The sequence below is a fragment of the Corylus avellana genome, chromosome ca9 (assembly GCF_901000735.1).
Source record: "Corylus avellana chromosome ca9, CavTom2PMs-1.0".
NCBI lineage: Eukaryota > Viridiplantae > Streptophyta > Magnoliopsida > Fagales > Betulaceae > Corylus > Corylus avellana.
The window spans coordinates 23,043,904-23,064,013 of record NC_081549.1 but is presented as its reverse complement, the minus strand read 5'-3'; the positions used below and the strand labels follow the sequence as shown (position 1 = coordinate 23,064,013).

Genomic DNA, 20,110 nt, shown 5'->3' with positions numbered 1-20,110 from the left:
TCAAGTATCCCAAGCTTTTCACCATCACCTTTCATGCCAACATCGTCACTTCAATAGTTTTCTCCGCAGCTTGGAGGTGCCAATCACTTAATTTAACTGTACAAAAATTTACATTATTAATTCTCAGGAGTAGATAAATTTTGTGAAAGAATAAAGCTTTTACGAGTAGATAAATTTTGAACAATTTGTCATCCATTCAAATAAATAAATAAATAAATTTACACCGAGAATATAGATTCATTAAAAAAAATGAAAAGAAAGAAAATAAAAAAGAAGAGGATAGGACGGAAAAGATTCATGGTCTATTCACAAAGCGGTCAAAAAGTCAAAACTCAAGGGCGTATTGAAGAATGAATAACGCTAAAATGTCCGAATCAAATAAAGAAGGCGAAAAGGTGGCCAAAGACATCAAATGAACCACTCAAATGAAGAAGCCATAAAACGACGTAGTTGTAGGAAATGTTGAGCAATTCGCACCCTCACCGTCCAGCTAAGACCGCGTTGGCAAAACATCATTAATCATTTGCCATTGGGGCTCCATGTTTAACTGGGGCCCCCACTCTCTAATCCACCTTTGATTCGCTGCATGCCCGACACGTGTTTATAGCTGCAACATAACTTGTCACTCCATTCACAGAGCTTATATAAATTTCCACCTGGCATTTTGCCTGCGGTAAAAAAAAAAAAAAAAACAATAGCCGAAAATTTATGTCTCTCACTCTTTCTCTCTCTGTCTTCTACTTCCTCGGCCACTGTGAAAATTTTGCTGCAGAATCTTTACCCCCCACCTTGATTTTTCGTTTCCAAAAGGATCTGCTTGTTTCCACTCTCCGTCTCCCACTTCCCCAACTTCCATTTTTTTCTTTTATTATATTTCCTTTTTATTTATTTTTAACACACAACTCTATAGACAGAGGTGGGATACAAAAGGGAAATTAGTGAAAAAAGAGGAAGAAAATAATTAAAGATTTTGCCTTTCCTTTCTGCAAATTTGACAGAGCGCTGTCGACCCTTTTCTTTTTTCTCTCTCTCTCTCTCTCTCTCTCTCTTTTTTTTTTTTTTTTCTTCCCTTATTACAAACCCACTTTATTGATGGTGCTCTGTTTCTCCTTTTTCTTCTGCAACAAGAAGAACAGCTAAAACCCTTTTTTCAATCCCATTCTTTTGTTTTGTTCAAATTCTCTGAAAAGGAAAAGCCATGTCAGGTCTGTATAATCCCAACTTCTCACCAGCAAGAGCTGCTTCACCCCAGATTAGAAGCACCCCAGATGTTGACAGGTACTCCTCCAAAAACTCTCACTATGATTCATAAAATCAAAGCAGACAGAACCAGAGACAAAGATGTAGTCTTGGTCAAGTCTTTGAATTTCTTTTGTGGAATTGTTTTTTGTGTCTGAAAATCTTGAATGTTTCTGTTCTTTTGATCTACGTGGTGTTGCTGTTTTGTAGTCCGTACTTGTCAGAGCTGTTGGCAGAGCATCAAAAGCTTGGACCTTTCATGCAAGTCCTTCCGATATGTAGCCGACTGTTAAATCAAGGTGTCTTCCTAAATCTCTGAATTTTGGATCTAGGTTTTTCTGGGTTTTTAGTGAGTTTACCCTTTCCTTATTCTTTTATGTCTCTATAACAGTATTACTGGGATAAGAAATGTGCCTCCTTGTAAGGGTTTAGATCAGTCTGATCGTTCTTAACTTTTAACTGAACTTGGCCACTGGTGTCCTCAGTCCCAGACAACGATTACCGTATTTTATCATACATCCATCTTTTTTCTTTTCCCTAACATATCTGAATATGGAATTGTCTGCACTCCTGGCTTGATAATATGGTAATCCTTGTTTTTGAGATAACGTGATATTAACTTTTTCCAAAGGGGAAGTTGGAAGTCTCGTGAAATATAACCCGATTCATTGAGTTTTAGATAGTTGCTGAATGCTTCAGTTAGTTCACGTAGAATGGAGTCAACTCAAAAAATCAATTTAGTTTTATTAGATTGCCAAATGTATCTTCATATTCATTTTTTTTTTGGGAAATTATGAAAATTTTCATTGTGATGTCTGGAGTAGTGTGAATCAATGCAATCATTGTGTCCAGTAAAATCAGTGTATCGGTGTAAAAGAAGCAATTGGGAACAATTTCTACACCATTTTAAGGCCTTATGAAGGGTGTGGTGATGATACATGGGACATATATGAATTTGATTGCATTGTAGAGTCTGGCGAATAATTTCATACTGGGGTTGGTTTGAACTAGTCATAGGTGGTCTCTGTTAATAACTTGTGCGATGATATTATGAACATAAATATAACAATGCTAGAGCTAATAACATCAAACATGTTGACAGAGTATGATTTTGGGGGTCCAGGGACTTTTTTTGCAGAGGAGTTTTAACGAGAGTGCTGAGTTAGAATCTGCCCTAGCTTCATGAGTAGGCTTTAGTTTATGTAGATTATAAAGCATTTGCTACTTTGGCTTATTCTGGAGTTTGCTAGTGTTTTAGTCATCACAAGTTTAAGCACATGAATTTAAGACCAAAATGAATCGCTGGAGCCTGGGTCATCTTAATAGTTGTCCTCAATAGGCCTCCTTGCTGAGCAGAACTAAGACATTTAACTTCATCTGATACCCAACATATGTATAATACCAACATTTAAGGCATCATGTCTCCTTCAACAGAAGTTAGACTGTAAGTAAATACTGTTGTAGTCATATACTCTTTATGGCTCTTGACTGAATGGTCTTATTACTGAGTTCTTTTTTAGTTAATCTTAGCAGCTTATTCTCCCCTCCTTTTTCACTTCACATGGTTCTTCGAATTTCCAACTATTTGGTGATGCCTTCGTTAGTGGTTTATTTGTCAAGAGCGCCGATCAATTTCTCATATGAAATGCTCTTAAATGTGCAGAGATTTTACGGGTTTCTGGTATGATGTCCAACCAAGGTTTTGGTGACTTTGACAGGCTTCGGCATAGAAGCCCCAGTCCCATGGCTTCTTCGAACCTCATTTCAAATGTCACCGGGACAGGATTTGGTAGCTGGAATGGCCTTCCTCAGGAGGTGATTGTTTATCTGATTTTTAGTATTTCAATTTGGTGTCCTTGAGATCTATTTTGTTTATGTGTTCTTAAGTTATGCAACTACTTATGAATTGTCTTGCAATGTGTGTATCATATATACATGATTTAGTGTTAAGTCGGTGGTTTTTCTATTGGCTTCATGTGTGAGTTTGGCTAGATTGTTCATACCTCAATGTATATAATTGGAATGCAATATGATAAGGGTTGAGACAGCAGCAATGATTATTTATTTTTTCTTTTACACAAGTAATTCAATCTTATTAGAAGGCCTAAAGGGGCCCAACCCAAGTACACATAGAGTATACAAACGTGAATGAACCAAGAAGCTTATTGACTTTTTGATCTAATTTCTACTTCGTTGAACTGCCACTTAGGAAGGAAACGTGGTCAATAGAGAAACGGAAAAGTAGTTTGTAATCATCCAGTCTAGAACACACAACTTCAGCGACTCTAGCTGGTTTACAACTTTTCCTCTTATTCCCTCTGTCATTAAGTAATATGATACTACTATTATGTGATGCCTTAAAAAGTTAGCCCCTCATTGGGAAAATATGAATTTTTCACATTGAGTAAGGGGATTATAATGGTGCGCATGGGTTCTAAGTCTTATGTTGGTTCCTTATTAAGTGAGACTAAGTTTTATAAGTAATTTTAGGGAGTTCTAATTTGAACTTGACTAGTCCTTTTGAATGACAATGTATATGCAGTTAGCGTTTTTCCTAGGTCGTTATAAATGGTATTAGAGCAACTTAGTAACACTATATGGTGTTGAGGCATTCCATGACATGGACCTTGACGAAGATGTCAGGTTTTTTGAGATCGTGACACCTCAGGAAGTCAGTCTCACATAGGAAAGATGAATTATCCACATTGATTGGGTGGATTATTAAGGTGCTCATGAGTTTTAAGTCCTATATTGATATTTACTAGGTGAGACTAAACTTTATAAGTAATTCTAGAAAGCTTAAATTGCAACTTGACTAGTTCTTTTGGAGCGACATTGCAAATGTGGCTAACCCTTTTCTTGGGTCATTACAAATAAATAGCTTAATGAGGACTTGAATAAACTGATATTATTTCAAGCTTCACCTTTTATTATTTAATACTTGATGATTGCATTTGAATCTCACAAATGGGAGGAAGGTGGTAAAGCGACCTGATTTTTACCTGTAATTTAAGTGCATCAGAGGACTGACTCTTTTGTTTTTGATGATATATATTATTTGTATGTGAATTGCAATGTGTAAAGAACAAGTTCTAATTAATTCTAGTTAGGGGTTTCCTTTTGTATGCTTCATGTGTACTTAGGGGCGCCTTATGCTTTTAATGATATTTGTCAACTGCTTATATATACAAAAAAATGGAACAAGTTCTGATTGGCGATACAAATGTTTTTGTAAATAGGAGTTTTTATTTTTTATTTTTGTGTAAGTATTGTAAATAGGAGTTAATGACCACAAATAAGGTTATTGCAGCTTGGTACTTGTTTGCATGTACATCTCGTCTCCACTCTGCCTTTGGATGCATTAATGTTTTCAAGTCAAAGTTTAAACCAAAAGATTATTTGGTAGTCTGAATTGTGAAAGTGATCCTTTGCGCTTCTGTTTTTTTTATACAAATGAATTTCTTATTGAATGTTCATTGTGTATCTGAAAACCACATGCTATTTTTTCTCTTTGATTTTTTCTTTAATCCTTTCTTTCTTGGTATTTTTATAATATTTTAAGCACCTTCATTACGTAACAGAGATTAAGTGGACCCCCTGGAATGTCGATGGACTGGCAAGGTGGTGCGCCCGCAAGCCCTAGCTCATTCACTGTCAAGAGGATTTTGCGTTTGGAAATTCCAGTTGATACTTACCCAAATGTAAGCTTTGTGCAAAAAGCTAGTTTATGAAGTGAAATCTGTTGCATATATCCATATGTTTCACCAGTTTTTTAAAAGAACTTTTTAACAACTAGTAACACATAAACTGCTTGTTTCTTTGCGGATATTAGTTCAATTTTGTTGGGCGGCTTCTGGGCCCTAGAGGCAATTCACTGAAACGGGTGGAAGCTACAACAGGCTGCCGTGTATATATTAGAGGGAAAGGGTCAATAAAGGATCCAGACAAGGTGGTACACATCTAAACCACACTTTCCTGTTCTGCTGCTATTAGAACTGCTGTTTTTCAATGACGATTCGGCCAAAACCTGCATTGAAATATAATGCATTTCTGAATGGAACTTTTAATGTGATCTTTTTCACATTTAGTATTGGTTTTAATGTGCATACTAAATTATCTTCTGTTCTTTTCAATCTCAAGGAAGAAAAGCTTAGGGGAAGGCCAGGCTATGAGCACCTGAATGAACCACTCCACATCTTGATTGAGGCTGATTTACCTGCCAGTGTTGTTGATATGAGGTTGAGACAGGCGCAGGAAATTATTGAAGAATTGCTCAAACCTGTGGTATATATATCTTACCTAATTCTTCTTATCATTTTCTATTTTAAAATTGCATGTAATTTTATCACAGATGGGTAGTTATTATATTTGCAACAACTCCTGAAATTTGTTTATTCTTTTACTGCCTGTTTACTTGTTCTTTGAGTTAGAATATATTTAGAAAATTTGATAAAAATTGCGGTGTTCATGTAACTAAGCTGCAGACGAGTCTGCTCTTCCATTTGATGACTCTTTAGGGAGTGAAGTGATGGGAGCATACAGGCACACTAACTCTATAGTAAATCTCTATGTTTCAACTTGGTATAAGCCTTCGGCTCATGTTGAGTTCATAACTTGTAGTAATTTTCCTGCTTTGATTGGAGTGAAGTTTCATTATCCGCTTCTTATGAGAAGTGAGGAAGGGCCATTTTGCAGGTCGAAAGACAAGCATTCGGCTGAGGACGCTTTATGTTTTGGAATAGGATCGTCTTCATTTCCATTTTACGATTAAATTGTGTTTTGTTACATTTAACAGTGTATATGATGCCATTTTTAATTGATGCGACTTGTATATGTGGCAATGTAGATACTATTACATATGTGAAATATAATCTAAACCTTCATTACATGATATGCCTTAGTTTTGACATAAGTTCGTTTTTTTTTTTGTTGGTTTTTTGGGGTTGTATCCTTCAATATGCAGGACGAGTCCCAGGATTATATTAAGAGGCAGCAGTTGCGTGAATTAGCCATGCTAAATTCAAATTTCAGAGAAGAGAGTCCTGGGCCAAGTGGCAGTATCTCTCCTTTCAATTCGAGTGGCATGAAGCGTGCAAAAACTGGACGCTGAGAGCCCGTATCATTCATGCCTGGTCTCAAATGTTTTCTACTCTGCTCCAGAAATTCTGGCTGAAAATACCTTGCTCTATGTGTCACTCCAGCACAGCTACAAGAGAATAGGCTAACAATCCCCGGTGGTGAGCTTTATGATGGGATTTTTTTTGTTTTTGTTTTTTTGTACTTCTTTTTGAACAGAAAGACAAAAAGAAAAAAAAAAAATTAAACCAAAAAGAACAAAAAAAGAAGAAGAAGAAGATGATTTATATAGTTGAGTTTAGGTTTGTTGAGGTCAGTTTTCCTTGTAAACTTGATATATTCATTGGATTTATTCTTGTGCTAGTGACTTTTGAGAAGTGTGGAATATATATTTAAATGGTAAAAGTATTAGGTCTTAAGACAATGGATCGAATTTAATAGATTTGATTAAATTGGATTGTAATAATTTCTTTCAATCCAATTTGAAGGAAAATTGTCTTTATATTATTATGTACAAGTGTTCTGCAGCAATGAAGTAATGTAATGCCTAGGCTTCTTAACTCATTTAATACATTTATTTAATCCTGTTTAAAGTGTTTTTTTTTTTCTTTGAAGTGATTGATGTGAAAAGTCACTTAAAATATCTTAAAGATTCACACTTTACCATCATCAGATTTTGAATCTAACATCACAAGATTCTTTTTCACTTGAAAACAAAAGATTCGGCCAGAACATGATAGGAGGATTCTTGCAGATTTTTTTCTTTGAAGTGATTGAAGACTTTGTGAATTTTCTAAGTTCAAATAATAATAATTCAACCGGTCTCTTTTGACTCCTTTATTAAAACCATATACTATATAACCTTATTAAAGAAGGCCTTGATTTGTGTTTTAGGAGTGATTGGTGTTTGGATTGTTTGTTAATATTTTTGGGCCGTTAATGTTCCTCATGAAAAAGAAAAAGAAAAAAAAAACTTATTAAAGAGCAAACTTTTTCACATATTGGCTTATACCTTTGTTTATTAAACTGACATATAATTTTAACATGCGATTTTATGGGCATTTGTCATAGAGCATGTAATTTTCATATATGTTTTTTTTTTTTAACACGTGCCAATTTATTATGTTGGATAGGCGGGAAATTCAGTTTTAAGGAAAAAAAGAGTAATTCTATTTATTATCTTTCAATCTCCTAAAGTCTATGTGGCGTGGTCTTCTCAACCAAACAGACCAATCTCTATGCACTAAATGTATAAATAATTACTGTATAAATTTTTTTTTTCTCCAAAATGATTAATAGGAAATTCTTCAAACGCAATACGTGGTAGGGTGTACGTGGTATAGAAACAACGCTAAAAAATTTCATAATGTTAATACGATGTTTCCAACTTCCAACCAACCTATAGATCAATTATTATTGTTATTATTATTTTTTAAGTTTTTGGGCAGTCACTTTATGCGGAAGAAAAAAAAAAAAAAAAAAAATCAAACAACAAAGAATCGGCAAGTCCGCAAGTGGTCCGCAAGTGGCCTTTTTGTTTTTGTTTTTTAATGTAAAAAAAAAAAAAAAAAAAGGGGAGCGGCTGAATCGTACGACCAATAATTGAATTCCATGTCAACAGCGAGTCGTTTTTGCTCGCCCTCGACTCTCGAGAGTAAGCGGGAAGTCATTCTCAACGGTAGGTCGTTGACCGTCGATTCGATCCTTCATTTTGCCGTGAGCGGTTGGGCGTGTCCGCGATATCTACTATATATCTACTCCTCACTTCTCACTGTAAGAAGCACAAGCTCCGCCACCAGAAAATGCTAACACGCAACATCCTCGCTCCTTCCTCTCCGTAAGAACCAACGCTAGCCCCGCCTCTAACGTGTTTTTTCTTCTTGTTATACGCCTAAATTTCGTCTTTTTGGGTTTCTTGTACAGCAACATTCAAGTTTATGGTTTAGGGTTTCGGAGAAATTAAGGTAACCAATTTTCATTTCATGTTTACGTCTCAGATGGCCGGTCGTTTCATTTGACTTCCGCTGTCAAGTATCTGATAAGCTATTGACTCGTCGCTACCTCAACTACGGGCATGACCGAGGTAATGTGCGCTTGCCCATGTCTTTGCAATTGTCTCTAGTGGAAGATAGATGGGTTTTGGGTAATTGTGTAACTTAACGATATATATTTTCAGGACTCAAGAAGCATAATAGTTTACGACTCAGGGCTGGCTTTTGGGACTCCATCAAATCTGGGTATTGAAGGATTTTTGGCTGTTGTTAATGGCGATAATATACTATTTGGATTGGAATACTGGGTTCACTCTGTTGCTGGAATGGGTGCTTTGTCATGCCGTATAATATGCTATTAGTATTTTAGGGAGCTCACTTTGTGTTTCAGTGGTTCATTAAAAGGTCAAATTGCTTGGTCCTGGTATGCACAAGTGTGTTTTGTATGTTCTAAGGAGGAAAGATGTGTTGAACAGGGAGTTGAAGTGTATTCTTTTAGATTGTCTCAAGTCCTACACTAGCACAGAAATTGTTAGAAGATGGATAAGCCACACTTTCCCATACATCGATGCTAAATGGCCATGTTGACTTCTTAGCTCGGAATTTATTAAGTTTATGTTATTATGAGCGACAACTTTTTCCATTACATATAGATTCAATTGATGTTAATTGGAATGTAAAAGAGTAAGCGAATATTATTTATGCACCAGTATACGTTTTATGATAATAAAATTATTTTACTTTTGGTTTAATTTGTGTAGGATATGAGAGTTTCTCCTTTAATTGATTTATACTCTGCGGTAAACAATAAACCAGTAGTTGCATTCTACCAACAAGTTTGATCTGCCCTGTTGCGTTAATTCTATTTAAAAGGCCCTTAACTTGCTTCTTGTATCAGGTTTTTAAAGAACAATACCTTACAAGTCATTGAAACACCCTCTGAACCCCAGGAAGATGAGGAAGTTTTGCCTCAAGAATTTGTCCTCATTGAAAAGACTGAACCAGATGGAGCAGTTGAACAAATATTATTCTCTTCAGGTGGAGATGTCGATGTGTATGATCTTGAAGCCCTATGTGATAAGGTAATTTGATTGTTCTTGGTAGCTCTTTTGCACACGCATTATATTGTTGTTGGTACCTGTTTTGCGCGCTTATATGGAACAGCTGAAAGTTATATGCCTTTTGGATTTCATGTTTATGTGTACTTCTGCATATGTATGCGTGCATGTACCAATTGGGGGTATGAGTGATTTTGCGCCACTTTTCATAGACTGAGTATGCATATATCCAGAAGCCCTCTGTAAAATATTTTTCAAAACTTGGGGTGTTATTGTTTTAATGTAACATGGCCGATTGATCTTTTACTGAAGGCTAATATGTTAATAGTGTATAGGGATGGGCATGGAGCCCATTGGTTTGAAAATGCCCACCCTGACTTCTGATCTGACCCACACCCCAGGGGGCGCTGAGCCAAGCTGACACCAACAATGCTGGCTTGGAAGTCAGTGGCTGCTAGACACAGATCAAGCAGTCACCATAGTTCTTGAGTTGGGATTTGAAGTAAAACAATGAAGTTGGGTCGGGTTTGCCAAAATTTTGATGACCAACTTCCAATTCTTGACCCGACTTCAGTCGCGATTGCCAAGCTGACCTATGTTAGAAACTGACTGCTTGGGTTGGCTCAAATTGGGTCAGCGTCGGCCACTCAGATTTTTTAACAGGCCTAATAGTGTATGTAATTTTTCGGGTTAGACACCAAGTATTATTGCTTTGAAGTACAAAAAATTTTAGATGTTGATTATGCCAATCAAGATTCCTTTCATGCTATAATTGATTTATATCCAACCATAGAATAAAAAAATATGTGATATGTGATTTATATTCATTCATCAACAAAGTGTGATTTAAATTCAACAATAGAATAAAAAAGTACGCATGAAATGTGTAATCTCTTTCTCAACTTTGAAGGTTTGGTAACCATTATTTTGTTAAAATCTTCCATGATATTCAAATCACTAAAATCCATAATATCATGTCTATAATAGGTGGGCTGGCCTCGGAGGCCCTTGTCAAAACTAGCTGCAGCCTTGAAAAATAGCTACATGGTAGCCACACTGCACTCTATTAGGAAATCACCTGGTTCAGGTAAATAATAAAGTTGATAATGTTGCATCATCCCCATATTTCATATGACTGGTCATGGGAAGCTCTATTACTCCATCCAAAACCACTTGATGAACATCTTAGTGTACTTGGAGAAGTTATTTGACAGAAGGGAATGACCAGAAGAAGCTAATTGGCATGGCTCGTGCTACATCAGATCATGCCTTCAATGCCACAATCTGGGATGTCCTTGTTGATCCTTCCTATCAGGTATCTGTTTTGTTACATGATTAATTGGATGGGCAAACACATCAGTGCAGACCATTCCAATAATTATTGCTTGTCATAATGAAATTTCTCTTGGGCAAAACTGTGTCTTCCATTGATATAAAACTAGGAGTTTGGGTTCAGTGGGAAAAGTGCAATTCAAATAAAAAAGAATCTTGATGTTTGACTCTCAACAGAGCATTATTCTGGTGTTTCAGTTTTGGGCATGGTCTTAGAAAAAATTGATGGCATTGTTGGAGTTGGGAACCTTGTATTCATGGACCTAAGCACTGTCTGAGTGTAACAGTAAAACATAATATTGGTTTTCATTAAATGTAAATTGCAGTATCTTGCTAATGGTGTTTTTATCATTCAGGGGCAAGGCCTTGGTAAGGCCCTTGTTGAAAAGCTTATAAGGGCTCTTCTGCAAAGGGACATTGGCAATATAACACTATTCGCAGATAGTCAAGGTACTAATAGCTCTACATATAATTGATTTTACCTTCATCATGATAGCCCATTGTAGATGTCAAGATTGATTAGCCTGTCTACCATTGCTACCCTCTCTGTCATTGCACATCGGCCCTTTTTAATCTCTGCTTTTTGTCAATAAATCAAAGGTTTGAGCCTCATCTCATTTGGGGTCTTAAAACATGAATTTTCTGCTGCCAATTCCCACCCTTTTTATATTGGTCTTCTTCTAACATTTGCAACTCTGTTTTAGCTTGGACTGTCTCAGTTAGAATGTTCTTTTTGTCATATGTGGGATTTGAAGCCTGTAGCCTCACTTCTCTTCAATTGTCATTCCAGTTGTGGAGTTTTATCGAAATTTAGGTTTTGAACCTGACCCAGAGGGTATTAAAGGTATGTTTTGGTATCCAAAGTATTAATTCTCTCTTCAACAAAATCAAGTTTGTTTTTGCTCTTATAAAATCGATATTTTTTTGGTGAGTTTGGTTGGGAACTGGGACATTGGTGGTGGTGAAGAGTATGTAAGACAGATAATTAACCATTTGAGTTTGTACATATGACATTAATGCCTAATAACTGTTGTGGTGATCTCGTCTGGAATCAGTAAAGAACACTGAATTCTCCCATATACATATTTTAAAAGCTTGAAGGCTTGCTGCAATTCTCTATGTTATCCAAGGATTTAGGACCCAATCTTTTCTTCTTTAATTATGTCGGAGAACATGGATATGTAATTGCTCAGGAAAACCATTTTGATTGCCTATCCTAAAGCAATGAAAGTGCATGTATGTGAACAAACAAAAAATTGTGTGCTTTTCACCCACTAAGGGACACATTACAGTTGTATATACCAAGTTTAAAAAACTTCCAAACAACTCGGAGGAAATCTAATCTATGTGAACTGTCATGTGGTTTCTCTTTATTTGTTTAGAGTTTGTATGGTCATGTAATTTCACACGTTAAAAGTATGAAATTGAAGAAAGCGTTCCTTTTGGGAATGTGTTTAAAAAAATTGGGGGTTCGAAAAAAAATTGCACAATTTAAAAGGTCAAAACGAAATTTTAAAGGCTGAATCATAATTTTACTAAATGTTTATGCTATTAATAATTATATTTTTATTAAATGCATTTTAAATTCCTATTAGAACTGTTAAACCAATCAGGCTCTTAAAATACAAAGCAAACGCTTTTCTAAAGGAGAGATGTATACGTACCGCTTTCTTACGATTGCTTTTTTGTCTTTTTGACATGAATAGTCTGCAACTGAACAAAATCAATGGTCCTTGTATAAGCAAGATGTACGTCTCTTCCACGCTGATGATGCTCTGTAGTCGTTATACTTGGGACTCACTTTCTCTAGCGCTTAGAAAATTCAACTTTTTAAAGATGTTATCATTTTAATATATTTCTTTCTAAAAGATTAAAAAAAAAAAATTATTCATAATTATTTATCGTAATTTAAATGATCATTTAAGAAAGTTATAAGTTGATATAGGTGTACGGCAAGCTATTAAGGCTTACTTACTCGCTACAATTTCTATGGACCGACTTAAGTCGGTTCAAGGAATTGAGGGATATTGATATGGTAAACAACCAATGGGCACGTAAGGCATGTCTTCTTTAGGACCCTTTGTGCTCAAAGACAACTAAACCACCCTCTGGGGATGACTCTTAACCAAGTACGCATTTTTTATGTACCCTTATTTGGACTGTGTCAATTGACTTACTTTTCTATCCTCACCGACTTAAGTGTTGGATATGGTTCATCAAACCTCTCTTACAATACAAAATATAGTTGAACTGTGTGTTCATTGATTTTTAAAATGAACAAAGTTAAAAAAAAAAAAAAAAAAAAAGCGCCGGGGGGGTGGGGGTGGGGGTGGCTAATTTTGTTTAGACAAGTAACTTTTTGTAGAGTTAGATTACCCTACACATATAATGTAATTTGGTCAACTTTATAACTAGTGGATCTCATTAGGCTCGCACATTCTCTCTACCCTAGTCATCTGATTCCTCATATTTCACAATATAAACTCAATTTTTTTATTTTTTATGTTTTACATGTCCACACAAGGGAGGGAGAAGAGGGATTCGAACTAGTGACATCCGCTTCATGAGGCATGGTTTACAACAGATTGAACTACCCCTTAGGATAACTTAAACTCAACTTTAGCCAAACTTCTAGATCAAATTTCTATCTCTCTAGTTTAAGGCTCTTTCTCTCCTCCACAATCAGATTTTTTTTTTTTTTTTTTAAAAAAAACTTAGAGAAAAATTGGGCTAAAGTTGGACCCTTCTCATTTTCCTATTAATATTTATAGATTTATATCTTACTTTCATTATTTAAATTTTGAAATAATTTTTCAAAATCCTATAATCTACAAATAGATTTACTTAATTAACCACTTAGTGGGTTTTAAGAGTCCCAGACCAGGCAGTCCGCCCGACCTGGTTTTAGAATTTCCAAAGAAGTCGTTGGTTTTAGACTTGTATTTGGGAAAAATGGGAAATATATCGTGCGGCGCCTGGTTTTGGACGAAAACAACGTGCTGCCTCTGAAGTCTTTTCGTTAAAATAAGTATTATTTAATGGAATTGATAATAAAATATCAAATCATCAGATAAAATCATTTGCAGGGTTTATTCCTTTGGAAGCTTGCTTTGCCTCATCCTATCAGAATCGGTGGGTGGGCTTCCCTGGCTGACTCAGTAACTCGTTGTTCGTTGCATTGGGAGCGCGCTTTTCCAATTATTTGTCTCTGTTGGTAAGTCGGATTGTTTTCTCTGATTGATCGTAAATCCCTGGGTTTGAAAATAATCGGATTCTCTAATGCTCTCATAAACTCAATTGTGATTTTTAGGTTATTTATTTATGTGGTTTTCCAAATTTCCTATTTTCTTCATTGGGGTTGAACTTCAATTTCTTTGATAGGGCATTGACCCAAGATGACCCCGAATTAAGCTCCTCTTGTCTCTAGTAGTTGTCGATTCCTTTTAGTTTAAAATGAAATTGAGATCGGATTTTGGAAATGCCGTCAAATTGGGTACTCTTGAGGAACTTTTATTCGACTCAAATACTTGCAGTCGTAGATAAGATTATGATCAATTCCATTGAATTCCGCTTAGAAAGATGAAAGATAAAATATTTGTTACCATGATTTGTGCTTTTCTTTTTTGTTGCTTGTGCCTAACTGATTTGTTCTGTTGTCGAATTTGGCTTTTATTTTTTATTTTTTTATTTTTAATTTTTATTTTTTTTTTAAATGAAGTTTTAGGTGGTATGGCGCTGAGGATCATGGAAGTCTTATAATGTTGCTGTTTTGGTAGTAATTCTGTAAATAATTCTTCCCATTTCGAAAATCTGATTGATATCGTACTGTAGCTAATGCTGGTATCAAGGTTGACATCCAAAAAGGACTGGGTGGCTTCTAATTTCTGCACCTAAATGGGATTTGAGTGCATTCTTACTGAAAATTAAAGGGTGTTTGCTCTTCCTGAGTTATAGTGCTCAAAGCCGCATAAGCGAGGAATCTTGTTTTCTGCTGCGGTGGGATTAGTTTGTTTGATTTGGGGTTGGGCAGACTCGAGAGACTACTATTTCTGATTACATCTGAGGAAATATATATTGTGTGTCGCTCAAGATTCCAGACGATTCTTTTGTGATAGATTTATGAATGAAAATGCAGTTGAGATTTAAGCAATTCCTCTTATTCTCGCTGTTCTTCTCCTTCTTGTTCTTTGGTTATGCTACATCAGAGGTCGAACATGAAATTTCAGGAAAGTTGAGAGCTGCTCCACATAAGAATATTGGAAATAAAGTTGTAGATGGCACTGGTACAGAGACTTCCTTCAATTTTGAGGATACTAATAATGGACTGGGAGAGAGAAAGGTTGGAAGTGGCAAAGTTTCAGTGTCGACGGTTGCGCTGTTTACCTTGGCAATGGCTGCTGCCACTGGTTTAGGTGCAGTCCCATTCTTCTTTGTTGAGCTCGATCCGCAGTGGGCTGGGTTATGCAATGGAATGGCTGCTGGTGTTATGTTGGCTGCAAGTTTTGATCTCATACAGGAAGGGCAGCAGGGGCATGATGCTGGAAGTTGGGTTGTGATTGGGATTTTAGCTGGTGGAATATTCATTTGGGTCTGTAAACAGGTGATGTCCTTAGTCTTCCATTTTTCCCCTAATTTATCCGGTCCCCCCTTTCATTAGGAATTTAGTTTCTGCTTCTCGACATTTTCATTATGGTGCATTGTGCATATAGAAGTTTTGTTACTTTCTCCAGTGTTATTATGAATCTATGGAAGCATGCTTGATTATTTTTCTGAATGTGGGTAAGATAATGTAAGTGACAAGAAGCTAAGCTCTGTCAGTGTCGAATATGGATGTGAAAAAACCCGAGTAGAGCTATACCTAGGTTGTGCTAATTTGTGCCTAGTAAAGATGCCTCTTTTATTTATTTTATTTACTAACTCAACTCAACTAATGAATTAATTATTTTCAATTAAAGTAGAATACTGTTTTTTCTTAATACATATGATTGCGTCCGACTTAATAGTGATTTCTTCCTTAATACATAAGGTGAGGCATATCAAGATCTCATAATGTCTTACATCAGTTTTTGGGTTTCAGTTTCTTGAGCAATATGGGGAAGTAAGTATGCTGGACATAAAAGGTGCAGATGCTTCCAAAGTCATTCTTGTTATTGGAATAATGACACTTCATTCATTTGGGGAGGGCTCTGGTGTTGGGGTTTCATTTGCTGGCTCAAAGGGGTTCTCTCAAGGTCTTTTGGTAACCTTGGCTATTGCTGTGCACAATATACCTGAGGGATTAGCTGTGAGTATGTTGCTTGCATCAAAGGGGGTTTCTCCACCGAATGCCATGTTATGGAGTGTAATTACATCATTACCTCAGGTAATATATTATGCTTTCTAATTCATTGTGCGTTTGACCATATCTCACATTGTGAAGGTAAAATGTATTCTAGATCAACTTGGTGATCTGCTACTCTTCACATGAAGAAAAACTAATTAAAGATAAATGGTCGGTGCCTGAAGAAAAAAACATTTGTAAATTTTTTTCTTCCATTCTGGCTATATATAATTTTTAGAAGGCTCCTTACAGTTGATTGCATAACCTTAGTGTGGTTATATGTGTAAAGAGTGCACAGCCTCATTTGCTTTTAACCTTCTTGTTTATGGAAGATATTGAGCATTTTCATGTGAAGTTTATTTCGGTCCAGGTGGAGGGGTGAGAATTGCAATGTAGCGAGTCCAACCCAAACCCCCTGGGTATTTGGTTGGTTTCTTTGTGTCCTAAGAGCTTGTTGTCTGTTTTGTAGTAAAAGTAGAGGTCTGTGACTGCTTGGCTACAGGATTGATTGATAGGAAACAAACTGAACCTGAGGACCAATCCTTTTTCACTTTAAAGCTTGTGAGTGGATATCTCACCATACTTAAAAGGTTTGGGGAAGTAGAACAGATTTGAAGTTCTGCTAAAATGATTCACTTTTGTAAACTGAAATTACATCCTGCATAGGCTACTTGTGTTGGCCCTTTACTCTCACTCAGCCATGAAACTTTGGGAGCTGTATGCTTAGAGCCATAAACCTGATCTTTTGTACCTTTAAATTATACAACATATAATGATACTCTATTCTTATATCATATAAAAGATATATAAAATCTCAAACTCCAACAACTCAATATTACATGAGTTGTTGCTTTCAATTGATGCCAAACTAAACCAACTCGATCCAAGTTTGCACTTTCAAGTGCATACATACACCAAGAGGTAAAACCAAAAGGGATTTAATTTTGTTTTGAGTGGTTAAAAAGATTAGAATTATAATATTTTAAGCTCAAGTGGAACTTTATCCTTCTGAAGTGATGGATGGAGGGTGAGATCGTGAGCTTATTAAAGCCCACTGGGTGGATGAGTAACTTAACAATCAAAACAAATTAATATTATTAACAATTTTGCATTAATATGGATATCTTCAACTCATGGGTTTTGGCTTATTTTGTTTTGCAGCCTATTGTGGCGGTGCCTTCATTCATATGTGCGGATGCATTTAGCAAGTTCTTGCCTTTTTGTACGGGTTTTGCTGCTGGATGTATGATCTGGATGGTTGTTGCAGAGGTACTCCCCGATGCATTTAAGGTAATGTGCATTTAACAAGTTCTTTCCTTTTTACCTCTCGAGCGTAGTGAAAAAAAGAAAAAAAATGAAACCTTCAGAAGAAAGAGAGAAAAAGAGGAGCTAAATCTCTTTGGAATTGTATATATTCATTGTTTTTGCATTTATGTTGGCCTGTAATTTTCCCATTTCCAGAAAGATAATGGTTTTTTCTCCTGGGTTTTTTGGTTATAGGAAGCCTCTTCATCCCAGGTTGCATCAGCAGCTACCCTTTCTGTGGCATTTATGGAAGCTCTTAGCACTTTCTTTCAGAGTTTCAGCCATGACTACAAGTGAGTTTATTCTAGATTTATATGTTGTTGAAGAGAAGAAATGACCACAATGGACATCATTTTTTTTTCCTTTTGTAGAATAATGATCTTATAAACCACCAAAAATAAAAGCATAACTCAATCGCTAGGCAGTTGCAAGCTAGCAACCAACACCACTACTAGACCCCAACCAGATTGTGGTTTGTCTGCCTGTGAAAAAACTTGTGTGACAATTTTTTTTTAATAAATAATTCATTTCATTGAAAAGCGCAGAGAGGCGTAGTCCTAGTTCACAAGATGTATACAAAGCGAGTCCCCTTAAATGGAAGAACAAAAATCCACAAATTCGTATCTTATGGACAATTTATTATACATTACACCATATTAATCGTGACACTACTACAAGCTGGTACAGTGGCATAGGTAAAATACCCAATATACAAAAGGTTCAGCTCTCCTGCATGTTAGTTCTGATTCACACACATAGATCGCTTTGGTATGACATTGTTTAACCTTTGTGGTGTATATCTTTAATTTTCATTTTATCCCTGTGAAAGTGAAGGCTTGTGGCTCAGGTGAGGTCATATAACGTTGTTAGTACGACTGAAGCTGGTTCTTGTTTAACAAAATAGAAATATTATATTAACCTCCGCCATGAAAGAAGGAAAAACATCCCTTAAACAAATATTGTTGCATTTCCTATTTTCTTTTTGGCTAATCTAAATTTCTCTGCATTACAGCTCAGAGGATGCTTCTGGCTTCTTTGTTTCTTTACTTTTTGGTCTTGGGCCGTTGCTCGGGGGAATTGTTCTTGTTGCATTTGCCCTTGCTTTCCAACTTCAGCATGCTCTTCTAATGGGTGCAGCTTCAGGCATCGCCTTTGTCCTTGGTGCCTGGCGACCACTGCAGCTACTTTTGTCTTCAAAAATGGGATTTATTCCTCTCATATTACTGCTTGCAATGGGAGCTGCATTCTTCCATGTTGCAAGCTCTAGTGTTATGAAGCTTGTAGGTCGCAGAAAAGCATCTGCCAGTGACTTGCCTACAGGAACCAGTTTTCCCATGAGTGTTCACACCCTTCAATCATTCATGTCATGTGGAGCGGTTGCCTTTCATGCTTTGGCTGAGGGCCTTGCACTAGGAGTGGCTGCACCAAAAGCTCCTGGACTTGGTCAGCACATCGTCCTTCCCGTCTCTCTACACGGCTTCCCTCGAGGTGCAGCTGTGGCTAGCTGCATATTTGGGGCTACTGACAGCTGGCATGGGTCCCTTGCAGCTGCTGCCCTAATTGGATTTACAGCTCCAGTATCGGCCATTGGAGCAATACTTGCAGGAATTGACTACACTGGTCTAGACCATGTGATGGTATTTGCTTGTGGTGCATTACTCCCAAGCTTTGGAACAATAATTAAGAGAGCAGTAAAGTTGGATACACGGAAAAGCAGTTGTGGGCTTGCCATGGGATTGGTGTTTGCTACTATGTGTTTAACGTTCACTAAGTTGGTTTGCCTGCACACGCCTTACTGCAATTCTGCACCAGAGGCTGTCAGATGAGCTGATGATGCTGCAGCTCATGCTTGATGTGTAATTATTAGGTGCAATTGCATATATCGATGTGGTTAGAACACTCATCTTCCAACAGGTATGTGCGCAGTCATACCCATCAAAAATTGTAGAATAGATTCAGTGCAAAAGGGTTGCTATAAAGGAAATGTTTCACCGAAGTACGCCAGTAGATGGGAGGTTTTCTGTAATACATACAGAGATATTATCGACTTATTTTTTTTTTCTTCTGTTATAGAAAGAACAAAGAAAGAAATGGGGTTTTCCCCTTTCATTATCATGTCATGGGCAGTTCTGATTCTTACACTTTTCACATTCGGAAAAAGAAAAAAAAAAAAAGAGGACTTTAAGAATAACTTCTTTGTTACCATCCCAAGTATATCGGGAAAAGATTTAGGGTGAGATATGTTTAGTAGTTAAATTAGAATAGAATTCTAATGTCTCCAAGGGGTAGCTCAATCGGCTGTGAACCACGCTTCATAAAGTGGAGATCACTAATTCGAATCTCTCATTTCCCTTCCTTTGGATGGACAGGTTAAAAAAAAAAAAAAAGAATAGAATTCTAATTAATTAGGATTAGTTTATTTAAGATTACGATTGAAGTTAATTTTAAGATTTCATGCAGCAAGGGAGGGGTCAAACTGTACGGCTTTGGCTTTTCAAATGCAAATAGGTGCCCCTTTGGCTGCTACCCTTATTCCAAAATTTTAATATTTTAAATCTTATCAATTTGGGGGTTATACTATTGTAGTCTGTTTAAAGACCATTTGGTGTAACTTGTAAGACTCTTTTATCTCTCATGATTTGGATTGAGATTATAGTTGTATTAGAATTGCAGTAGTTTTGCTCATATATGGACTATCTTTCAATAAAGAAAGCCTCAGAGAGGAATTTTATCAAACAATTGTGGCCTTTTCAATCGAAAGGAGCATTTTTGTTTGCTTTTGTCGTGTC

The 20,110-nt window shown here is 36.4% G+C and overlaps 3 protein-coding genes across 7 annotated transcripts; all 3 read left to right on the top strand.

Moving 5' to 3' along the window:
* The first annotated feature begins 801 nt into the window (after positions 1-801).
* Positions 802-6,739, top strand: LOC132161784 (KH domain-containing protein At2g38610-like). Of its 2 annotated transcripts, none has more exons than XM_059571968.1 (7): positions 802-1,278; positions 1,450-1,538; positions 2,903-3,054; positions 4,821-4,940; positions 5,072-5,191; positions 5,380-5,523; positions 6,203-6,739. In XM_059571968.1, the coding sequence occupies exons 1-7, from the start codon at positions 1,199-1,201 to the stop codon at positions 6,347-6,349; spliced, it is 852 nt and encodes a 283-aa protein (XP_059427951.1). In that variant the 5' UTR covers positions 802-1,198; the 3' UTR covers positions 6,350-6,739. The 2 variants fall into 2 exon arrangements, with proteins under 2 accessions (XP_059427951.1, XP_059427952.1); XM_059571969.1 differs by having other exon boundaries at positions 803-1,278; positions 5,072-5,188.
* Positions 6,740-8,031: 1,292 nt separating this feature from the next.
* On the top strand, positions 8,032-11,850 carry LOC132191859 (histone acetyltransferase TAP1). Of its 2 annotated transcripts, none has more exons than XM_059606972.1 (8): positions 8,032-8,152; positions 8,313-8,398; positions 8,492-8,552; positions 9,205-9,388; positions 10,352-10,451; positions 10,582-10,679; positions 11,053-11,146; positions 11,487-11,850. In XM_059606972.1, the coding sequence occupies exons 1-8, from the start codon at positions 8,118-8,120 to the stop codon at positions 11,564-11,566; spliced, it is 738 nt and encodes a 245-aa protein (XP_059462955.1). In that variant the 5' UTR covers positions 8,032-8,117; the 3' UTR covers positions 11,567-11,850. The 2 variants fall into 2 exon arrangements, with proteins under 2 accessions (XP_059462955.1, XP_059462954.1); XM_059606971.1 differs by having other exon boundaries at positions 8,033-8,152; positions 10,579-10,679.
* A 1,741-nt stretch (positions 11,851-13,591) lies between these two features.
* Positions 13,592-19,433, top strand: LOC132191971 (putative zinc transporter At3g08650). Of its 3 annotated transcripts, none has more exons than XM_059607130.1 (6): positions 13,592-13,910; positions 14,528-15,296; positions 15,774-16,058; positions 17,178-17,306; positions 17,517-17,614; positions 18,334-19,433. In XM_059607130.1, the coding sequence occupies exons 2-6, from the start codon at positions 14,820-14,822 to the stop codon at positions 19,145-19,147; spliced, it is 1,803 nt and encodes a 600-aa protein (XP_059463113.1). In that variant the 5' UTR covers positions 13,592-13,910; positions 14,528-14,819; the 3' UTR covers positions 19,148-19,433. The 3 variants fall into 3 exon arrangements, with proteins under 3 accessions (XP_059463113.1, XP_059463112.1, XP_059463111.1); XM_059607129.1 differs by having other exon boundaries at positions 14,421-15,296; XM_059607128.1 differs by having other exon boundaries at positions 14,415-15,296.
* The last annotated feature ends 677 nt before the right edge of the window (positions 19,434-20,110 follow it).

What these genes read in the sequence shown, in the direction of transcription:
- LOC132191859 (XM_059606971.1), top strand. Translation starts at nt 8,118, where the DNA reads ATGCTAACACGCAACATCCTCGCTCCTTCCTCTCC. An exon ending in TAGGAAATCACCTGGTTCAG is followed by an intron (nt 10,452 to 10,578) that starts GTAAATAATAAA and finishes GTTATTTGACAG; the next exon opens with AAGGGAATGACCAGAAGAAG. An exon ending in ACTATTCGCAGATAGTCAAG is followed by an intron (nt 11,147 to 11,486) that starts GTACTAATAGCT and finishes TTGTCATTCCAG; the next exon opens with TTGTGGAGTTTTATCGAAAT.
- LOC132161784 (XM_059571968.1), top strand. Translation starts at nt 1,199, where the DNA reads ATGTCAGGTCTGTATAATCCCAACTTCTCACCAGCAAGAGCTGCTTCA. An exon ending in AGCACCCCAGATGTTGACAG is followed by an intron (nt 1,279 to 1,449) that starts GTACTCCTCCAA and finishes GCTGTTTTGTAG; the next exon opens with TCCGTACTTGTCAGAGCTGT. An exon ending in GGAATGGCCTTCCTCAGGAG is followed by an intron (nt 3,055 to 4,820) that starts GTGATTGTTTAT and finishes ATTACGTAACAG; the next exon opens with AGATTAAGTGGACCCCCTGG.
- LOC132191971 (XM_059607130.1), top strand. Translation starts at nt 14,820, where the DNA reads ATGAAAATGCAGTTGAGATTTAAGCAATTCCTCTTATTCTCGCTGTTC. An exon ending in TCATTTGGGTCTGTAAACAG is followed by an intron (nt 15,297 to 15,773) that starts GTGATGTCCTTA and finishes TTTGGGTTTCAG; the next exon opens with TTTCTTGAGCAATATGGGGA. An exon ending in TACTCCCCGATGCATTTAAG is followed by an intron (nt 17,307 to 17,516) that starts GTAATGTGCATT and finishes TTTTGGTTATAG; the next exon opens with GAAGCCTCTTCATCCCAGGT.